We start from the raw sequence: 10,000 nt of genomic DNA, 5'->3' as shown, positions 1-10,000 counted from the left end.
CTCACGTCTCTCTCATATCTCTCTCGTCTCTCTCCTCTCCCTCTCTCTGTCTCTCTCTCTATCTCTCTCTTGTCTCTCTCTCTGGTCTCTATCGTCTCTCGTCTCTCTCTCGTCTCTCTCTCCCTTTCGTCTCTCTCTCGTCTGTCTTTCTTGTCTCTCTCGTCTCTCTCATCTCTCTCTTGCTCCTCTCCCTCTCTCTGTCTCTCTCTCTCTCTTGTTTGTCTTTCTTGTCTCTCTCTCTGGTCTCTATCGTCTCTCTCTCCTCTCCCTCTCTCTGTCTCTCTCTCGCTCTCTCTTATCTGTCTTTCTAGTCTCTCTCTCTGGTCTCTATCATCTCTCGTCTCTCTCGTGTCTCTCTCTCCCTTTCGTCTCTCTCTCGTCTCTCCCTTTCGTCTGTCTCTCTCGCCACTCTCTCGCCTGTTTCTCTCCCTCTCATTTCTCCCTCTCCCTCTCTTATCTCCCTCCCTCTCTCTCTCTCTCTGTCTTTCTCTCTCTGTCTCCCTCTCTCTCTCTCTTATCTCCCTCTCTCTCTCTCTCTCTCGTAACCTCACTGTACTGTATAGTTACTGTTATGTCGTGTTGTGTACAGTAGATAGAGGCTTCTTGGCACTGTCGTCTGTAATGCTGCCTTCACCCTGTACCGTAAGTGCTGCTCAACTCTGTTAGTGTGTATGTGTGTGTGTGTGTGTGTGGGTGTGCGTGCGTGTGTGTTGGTGTATTGTGTTGTTGGGTTGTATGTAGCTAGTAGTGTTACATTAGTATTTGGCTGGCTCTCTTTGTAAGCTGTGCTTTTTTCTTTCCTATGCTTTCAATATAAACAACACACTTTCAATATAGTTCATATTATTTAGCTGATGATTTTAGCCAGTGATGGTGTTTATAAAGATACGGAATAACTATCCTGTATACTGTACTAACTGAATAAAATGTAAGACTTTGCTTTCTCTGTTATATATATAAATATATACATTTATAGATGTTGTTTATCGCTATAACACTATCATGTATGTGTGAGACACACTCTCGGAAGCACATTCTCACTGTGTCCGTGTGCGTGCGTGTGTGTGTGCTCTGACTGTGTGTGTTTGTGTGTGTGTGTGTGTGTGTGTGTGTGTGTGTGTGTGTGTGTGTGTGTGTGTGTGTGTGTGTGTGTGTGTGTGTGTGTGTGTGTGTGTGTGTGTGTGTGTGTGTGTGCGTGCGTGCGTGTACATGGGTACGTGTGGGGTGTGTGTTTTAACCACGTAAGTGTGTTTTCCAGGAGACAGGTGGAGTGGGAGGCGGCCAGCAGCCTGATCGAGGGCATCTGTCTGACGCTGCAGCGGCAGCCAATCATCTCCTTCCTGCCGCACCTGCGCTCGCTCATCAACGTCTGTGTCAACCTGGTGAGGACGAGGGCCGCGAGCAGGCCGGACGCAATGTGGGGCGATGTTAGAAAAGCAGGGACCTCCAGCCTCGGGGGCCGTTATGGAGGACTAGCCCAGGGCGTTGTCGAGTACCGGTGTCCAGGAAACACTCCGGCGTTCGCTTTTATATTAAAGAGAGACACGATGACACAAACAAATACTAAGCAGATGTAATATGTAGCTCAGCTAAACTGGTATGAATGTAAAACACTGTTACAGAGTACAGTATGCATCAAGTGTGTGCGTGTGTACACTACCGCGCGTTTGGCCGTGCCTCTAGGTGTGTGTGTCTGTGTGTGCGGATCTGAGCATGTCTTTGTGTTTTTTTGTCTGTGTGTGTTTGTGTGTATGTTTATTTGTGTGGGTATGTTTGTCTGTGTGAGCGTGTGAGTGTGTTTGTGTGTGTGTGTGCATGAGGATGAATTTGAATGTGTATGTTTGTGTGTATTTGCATGCGTGTGCATGTGCGTGTGTGTGTGTGTGTGTTTATCCGTGTGTGTGTGTTCCCAGGTGATGGGCGTGGTGGGTCCCTCCAGCGTGGCAGACGGGCTGCCTCTGCTCCACCTCAGCCCCTACCTGTCCCCTCCCCTCCCCTTCAGCACGGCAGTGGTCCGCCTGGTGGCTCTGCAGATACAGGTACTGGTCCCTCTTACCGCACCAGCCGTGGGGTCTTTCGTCCCGGTGAGACTATGAACGTCAATATCGTCCAATCGATTACACAAGCCCATTTTTCCAAAAGGAACACGCCAACATTTTGGGAAATTAGCGTATCGTCCTCTTCAGAGAGAGACAAGAAGATAGATACCAGTTTCCTCTCTGTGCGTTCAGTAGAAAGCTATCTGGCTGCACGTTAGCCTAGCTTAGCACAATGAATGGAAGCAGACAGTGCCGGGTTAGCCTAGGCATTGTCCAACTAACACCTCTCCCGAAGGCTAACCGGCACTGTCCACTTCCATTCATTGTGCTAAGCTATGTTGGCATGTTCCTTTAAGCTAATATCATATGAAATGGCGAGGAATCTGTATGTACCAACTACAGCAGTGGTCAGGGCAGTATGGGGTAGAACACATAGTAGCATACTACAAGAACCTAGGCGTCCACAAAGACGACTTCAAACTGGAAATGGTAACTACAGATGAGGTACTCAAAAAACTGAGCGCCCTCCAACCAAACAAGGCCACTGGCCATGACAACATCCCCTCCAAATTCCTCAGAGACTCAGCAGCAGCCATCACCCCAGTCATCACACACATAATAAACCTCTCCATAAAACAGGGACACGTCCCCAAGGACTTCAAAATTGCGAGAGTAACACCCCTGCACAAAAAGGGCAGCAAATTAGACCCGGGTAACTACAGCCCTGTTTCTATCCTTACATCCATCTCGAAAGTCATGGAAAAAATAGTATACGAACAGATCGAAAAGTACCTCGCGGAAAAAAATCTAATCTACGAATTCCAATCTGGCTTCAGAACATCCCACTCCACTGACACATGCCTTCTCTACTTGAACGACCACATCAAACAAGAGGTGGACGCGGGCAAATACTGCGGCATGGTCATGCTGGACCTACAAAAGGCCTTCGACACTGTCAATCACACCATTCTGATTGACAAGCTAAAAGCAATTGGTTTTGATAGTTTATCAGTGAGCTGGATACAATCCTACCTGGAGGGGAGGGAACAGATGGTGGAAGTAAACGGTACCCTATCCCCCCCCCTCACAGTGAGCTGTGGTGTTCCACAAGGAAGCATACTAGGACCGCTACTATTCCTAATTTATGCAAATGACATGTCGTCAGCTTGTGACTGCAACTTGTTCCTGTTTGCGGACGACTCAGCCCTGCTGGTCTCTGACAAGAACAAGTTACAGGTTGAAAAAGCCCTCAGCTCGGAACTAGGCAAAATCTGCATATGGCTCGCCGACAACAAACTATCATTACACATGGGCAAAACAGAGTCCATTCTCTTCGGTTCAAATAACAAACTCAGCAAGACCGACGGCTTCTCGGTTACAGTGGGTGACAATATTATCACAAGGAAAGATGAAATTACCTACCTGGGTTCCATCCTAGAGGCTAATCTTTCCTGTGACAAAATGGCATCCAATGTAATAAAAAAAGTCAACCAACGAACGCGATTCTTGTACCGGATCTCCTCTCTGGTAAACAAGAATACCCTGAAGACTCTAGCAGGAGCACTCATTCAAGGGTACTACGACTATGCTTGCACCTCATGGTACCAAAGCACCTCAAAGGCACTAAAAAACAAATTACAAACATCTCAAAACAAGCTAGTCAGACTACTGCTTGACCTGACTCCTAGAACCCACCTCACCCCTGCCCACTTTGACAACCTAGGATGGCTTAGAGTAGACGACAGAGTACAGCAACTTGCAATGGGCCTGGTCTACAAGATACACTACGCGACCAAGGTACCCATGTACATGTCAAAATACTTCCCAAAGGTCAGTGAATACCACGATCACAACACCAGAGGGAGCTCCACAAATCATGTAAAACCCAGATTCGGCTCAAACAAGGGACTAAACACGTTTCGCAATTATGCCACATCAATGTGGAATGCCCTACCTAAAGCTGTAAAGGAATGTGAATCACTACCCACTTTCAAAAACACTCTCAAAAAACACCTACATGAGACTGCAATTCGAAACTGGCCCCTACAAATGTCCTAACCTAGTTGTACAGTAAATGACCAAGTAAGGCTTTGTCAATATTCCAATGTACAGTGTAAAATGTGTGTGTGTCCCCTACCCAACCCCCCCCCCCCCCCCACCTCCAATGTACAGCCCTCACCCAACCCACCCAACCCCACCCCACCCAACCAACCTCCTCCAATGTACAGTTTCTACGCCAAATGTATATACACTCCTTTTCTGGACACTTTTGTATCACAAACAGTACTGTATTTGCAAATCTGATATGTCATAAATGTATAGATGTAGCAGTACTGTCTATCTGTATGTCATGTATGTCATATATGTTATGATGAATTGAAAATGGGGGACCCTGATGTAAACAAGACGAAAGTCTTTCTCTGGTCTGCATCCCCTTAACAATTGTATGTATTGAGCTGTACTGTACTGTACCCATTCTTCAATCTGTTAATAAACTTTTCAATCAATCAATCAATCACCAACCTTTTTAAGCCCAAGATCACTTTTTTTTTTTTTTGCTGAAGGCAAGATCTACCTATTGAAGCGTTGAGAGAAAAAGACAGCCAAGATTGTACTTTAAACTAAATGACTTTTATTTGCCTGTATTCTAATTACATGCAATGCTTTGGTCCAACATTAAAACGTCAAAGTAGAACTGTAATATGGACTTTCTCAGTCAGTCCTAAGTGCAGTCATCTTATGCAGCATCACTTTTCACATCAAAACAAAAGTAGAACTGTAATGTGGACTTTCTCATATTATTAACATTGACAAACATATTTACAATTAGCATTTTATAAAGTAGAACTGTAATGTGTACTTTCTCAGTCAGTGCTAAGTGCAGCATCACTTTTCACATCAAAACAAAGGTAGAACTGTAATGTGTACTTTCTCAGTCAGTGCTAAGTGCAGCATCACTTTTCACATCAAAACAAAAGTAGAACTGTAATGTGGACTCTCATGGAAAGGGAAAGATCTACAGGGAAAGTCTCAAAGATCGACCAGTCGATCGCGATCGACGGGTTGGTGACCACTGAACTACAGCATGCTATTGAAAGGGGTCAAATGAGTTAGAATATGGCCACCAGTGATGTCATCTGGGACATTATAATAATAATGTCTTGGATTTATATAGTGCTCTATATAATAGCGACATTGAATCCTTGTGTTGTGTTAATCACAGCTCGATGAAATGATAAGGTAGCAGTCCCTATAAGACTCCCAATAACTGTCAAACTAAACGAACGTATGCAAAACTGGTTCGAGTTTTTGGATGCGTGTGAGATTACGTGCTAAATAACTTGTATATTCCATAAAGTATATTCTTCTGAAACGCCGTCAGACTCAGAAGCACTGTATTCACCAAATACTAGGGGTGGAACGGTACGCATTCGAACCGTACACGGTTCAGTACGACCTCCACGGTTCGGGGCATGTATTGTTGTGTATTGTTCGTTAGCCTCGAGCTAGGCTAACGTTATGTTAGCTACGAGCTAACTGACTTTAGCCGTGAGCTAACTAATGTTAGCCGCAAGCTAACCGTGGAAACGCTCACAGAGAAGTGACTCCACGACACCAGTTCGATTAGTGGGGAAGGGGGGTATATTGACGAGGCTTGACAACAGAGGTTCAAAGATAACTGTTTGTGTTCAATAACGAGCCAGGAGACTAGAGCGTGTGTGTGTCAACTGCGTCTGCAACCCATAACATCCTGGTCCCTGCTGGGACGTACCAACTCCACACACCACTGTGGGGGGGTTTATATTCCCCATTCCCTTGTAACATCTCCTTTTTTTTTTAAGATAACAACAGTTACAACATTCCTTAGTGCAAATTATTATTAATACAAGAAACCCCATAAACATCCTTATTTAAAACCTTAATCATCTTTTCTGTGACTTTTACTTTTTGATAAGAAAGTCTAGTGCTGGTTGACCATTATGCATACTTTATGTTGGCCTTTGTCTATAATGTGGCCACAAAAATGGAAAGGTTTAATAATTTTTTGTTTGCACTAAGTTAATACAAATGTTGCCTATAGTTTTCTGTCAGTTCGGTCTTTGTGTGCCAAACATTATTAAAGGTAAACCTTTTTTTTTACCAAATAAATGAGAAGCATGTTTAAATCAGCAATGCCTCCCCTCTTGCTGTACCAAAATCTCTCCTAGCTCTAACTGTCACTGTCAAAATAATGTTCCTGATGTCAAACTGCCTCATTCTTTCAGTTTTTGCATGACTACGTCCTTGAGAATAACTGAAAAGTTGGATTATTTTTAGGCTATATATCTTATGTTGATGTATGTTATTTTTGGAGTGTTACATTTTAAAAAAATTAAAAAACAACGCATACCGAACCGAACCGTAAACCTAAAACCGTGATACGAACCGAAACGTCAACCCCTACCAAATACCAAAACAAAACAATAAAATGCAGGAATTGTCTCAAAGACAATGTTGCAGAGACATTCGACAACAACATGGTAAGACATGGTACGAGGACAACAGAAGGACTGAAACACGGTCAAGTTCAACCGCAAGGTTCTCTTTGGTCTCAATCACTTTGGTGTTTCCTAAAATCCCTCTCTCTCTCCCTTCTTCCCAGGCTCTGAAGGAGGACTTCCCCCTCAGTCACGTGATCTCGCCGTTCACCAATCAGGAGAGGCGAGAGGGGATGCTGCTCAACCTGCTCATCCCCTTCGTGCTGACCGTGGGCTCTGGGAGCAAAGGTAGTGTGAAGACCCACAGACCAGTATGTAACTTCACACCTATATGACTGAGCTCTTCAATCTAAATCCTACCGCAATCTGGACACGGGGGGGGGGGGGGGAGAAAAACAAACACACAGAAAAGCATAGCTAACGCTGCTGCCGGGTGAAAACCTGGTTGGTTGGTTCCTGTTCACAGACAGTCCTCACCTGGAGCAGCCGGAGGTCCTTCTGCTCCTGCAGACGGTCATCAACATCCTGCTGCCTCCGCGCATCATCTCCACCTCGCGCACCAAGAACTTCATGCTGGACGCCTCCCCCGCCCACTGCTCCACCCCCGGCGACACGGGAAAGGACCTGCGCAGAGAGGGTCTGGCCGAGTCCACCAGCCAGGCTGCCTACCTAGGTACCACCACACCTGGTGATGTGTGGAGGACATGTCCTGTGCTATACGACATGAAAAAGTGTGTGTTGTTGTTTGGATCGATATTTGGGTTGAACTCCTTCCTTCGTCCCACCCTCTCTCCCTTCCTCCATCCTCCCTCTCTCTCTCCCTCCCATCCTATCTCTCTCCCTCCCCTCCCTCTCGCTCTCTCCCTCCCCTCCTCTCTCTCCCTTCCTCCGTCCTCCCTTTCTCTCTTCCTCCCTTCCTCTCCCTCCCCTCCTCTCTCTCTCCCTTCCTCCATCCTCCCTCTCCCTCCCCTCCTCTCTCTCCCTTCCTCCGTCCACCCTCTCCCTCTCCCTCCCCTCCTCTCGCTCCCATCCTCCATCCTCCCTCCCCTCCTCTCTCTCTCCCCCCGTCCATCCTCCCTCCCATCCTCTCTCTCTCCCCCCGTCCATCCTACCTCCATCTCCCTCCCTCCCTCCCTCCCTCCCTCTCTCTCTCTCTCTCTCTCTCTCTCTCTCTGCAGCTCTGAAGGTGGTTCTGGTGTGCTTCGAGCGTCAGCTGGGGAACCAGTGGTACCGCCTGAGCCTGCAGGTGAAGGAGATGGCGCTGAGGAAGGTGGGGGGCATGGCCTTCTGGGACTTCATCGACTTCGTCGTGCGAACCCGCATCCCCGTCTTCGTCCTGCTGAGACCCTTCGTCCAGTGCAAGGTGAGACCGCCGCCGGTGTTCAGCACAGCTTCGGTCCGGTCCACCTTGGGCTGACATAGGGCTGGGCGATATGGCCAAAAACATTATCGTGATAAAATAATAAAATAATTTTCATATAACTCGATATCGATAATTATCGTCGATATACATTTCTGTCAAGTTTAATTAACTTCTTATGCCCGGCGCGACGGGCTATTAATAGACTCACTTGTTTTGCTCCGGTAGAACGAAGCCGTCACTACGAGACGAGTTGGAGAGCCGTCGCGTGTCGAGCCAACCCTTTGAGAAGCGTTGTGGTCCCGGCTTGAATTCTCCATGAATGTGTCCAAGTCCATAATCCATATAAATCCATTTTGTTATATCCAACACAGTCTGAATGAATGTTTCTTGTGATTATGCCGCGTGATTTCAAACCACCAAAACCGAATGTCTTGTCTCGAGTTGATGTCGTCAAAACGTTTCATGTTTATTTTGAGGAAATAATTTATCGCGATGATTATCGTTATCGTTTTATCGCCCAGCCCTAGGCTGACATCACCCTGCTTCATACAAACCAAACTTTCAACTTACTTCAACCTCGTACACTGTCGCTTTATTGGTCGGTTTGGTTGGTTTGGTCCTCGTCGACCGAGACTTTATTCGTCGATCAGTTGTGTTCTATACTGTTTCCCTCCTGAAGAAATGATAAGCACTTCACAGAATGAGAATATCTTTAGTGGAGGACAGCCCTCCTATGTATCGTCCTCTCAGCTAAAGTCAGGTGAAAATGAGGGTCTTGATTCCACTAAAGTTACCCATCTGTGTGTGTGTGTGTGTGTGTGTGTGTGTGTGTGTGTGTGTGTGTGTGTGTGTGTGTGTGTGTGTGTGTGTGTGTGTGTGTGTGTGTGCGTGTGCGTGTGCGTGTGCGTGTGTGTGTGTGTGTGTGTGTGTGTGTAGCTGCTGACCCAGCCTGCAGACTCCCAGGAGGAGATCACAGCACGGCACCACATCGCCGACCAGCTGGAGCGGCGCTTCATTCCGCGGCCGCTCTGCAAGAGCTCCCTGTTCGCCGAGTTCAACAACGAGCTGAAGATCCTGAAGGAGGCGGTGCACAGCGGCTCCGGTCAGACCGCCTTAACAAGTTCAAGTTTCAAGTTTCTTTAATAGTTGTCATACAGAAGTACAGAATACTTTTATAAAAAATGCTTCTTTCTGTTACGCTCCAGAGACTGTGCTAGACAAGAGATAAGTATGAAATAAAATAGTATAGCATGTAATAATAGAAGTAAAAATAGAAGTCACGTACGTAGACACAGTGTTCAGTATATACATACAGTATGTACAATGTTCGATGCAGAATAGAAGTAACTGAGTTACCATACAATATACAATATACTATGCAATACTAATATACAATATAGTGCAAAGCAGAAATGGGATGAGGTACAATTTAGGTACAATTTACAGTAAGGTGTACTGAGGTATGGGTTGTAGTGCAAATCCTTTATCAATAAATATAAAGTGTGTTTAGGTGTTCTAAAGTGTGGAGAGTGGGTGCTGCAGTGTGTTGTTTGTTTAAAGTGAGTGTGTGTGTGTGTGGATGTGTGTGTTGTGAGTGCATTTGACCGCACAACAAACCACTGTGTTGATGTGACTACTGCGCTGCACAGCGGCTCCGGTCAGACCGCCTTAACAAACCACTGTGTTGATGTGACTACTGCGCTGCACAGCGGCTCCGGTCAGACCGCCTTAACAAACCACTGTGTTGATGTGACTACTGCGCTGCACAGCGGCTCCGGTCAGACCGCCTTAACAAACCACTGTGTTGATGTGACTACTGCGCTGCACAGCGGCTCCGGTCAGACCGCCTTAACAAACCACTGTGTTGATGTGACTACTGCGCTGCACAGCGGCTCCGGTCAGACCGCCTTAACAAACCACTGTGTTGATGTGACTACTGCGCTGCACAGCGGCTCCGGTCAGACCGCCTTAACAAACCACTGTGTTGATGTGACTACTGCGCTGCACAGTGGCTCCGGTCAGACCGCCTTAACAAACCACTGTGTTGATGTGACTACTGCGCTGCACAGCGGCTCCGGTCAGACCGCCTTAACAAACCACTGTGTTGATGTGACTACTGC

The 10,000-nt window shown here is 46.5% G+C and overlaps 1 protein-coding gene across 1 annotated transcript in view; it reads left to right on the top strand.

Moving 5' to 3' along the window:
• unc80 (unc-80 homolog (C. elegans)) overlaps nucleotides 1-10,000 on the top strand; it is a gene marked incomplete at both ends in the record, with an annotated part of 106,618 nt that overhangs the window by 85,989 nt on the left and 10,629 nt on the right. Inside the window, 6 exon segments of the mRNA XM_084316457.1 lie at nucleotides 1,259-1,382; nucleotides 1,914-2,039; nucleotides 6,682-6,805; nucleotides 6,984-7,190; nucleotides 7,696-7,880; nucleotides 8,817-8,982. Coding sequence (XP_084172583.1) covers nucleotides 1,259-1,382; nucleotides 1,914-2,039; nucleotides 6,682-6,805; nucleotides 6,984-7,190; nucleotides 7,696-7,880; nucleotides 8,817-8,982 — 932 coding nt within the window.

This window comes from Notolepis coatsorum (assembly GCF_963971535.1).
Source record: "Notolepis coatsorum genome assembly, chromosome: 1".
Taxonomy (NCBI): Eukaryota; Metazoa; Chordata; class Actinopteri; order Aulopiformes; family Paralepididae; genus Notolepis; species Notolepis coatsorum.
Note: the sequence above shows the minus strand (reverse complement) of the source record. Positions and strands in the feature narration are given on the sequence as shown.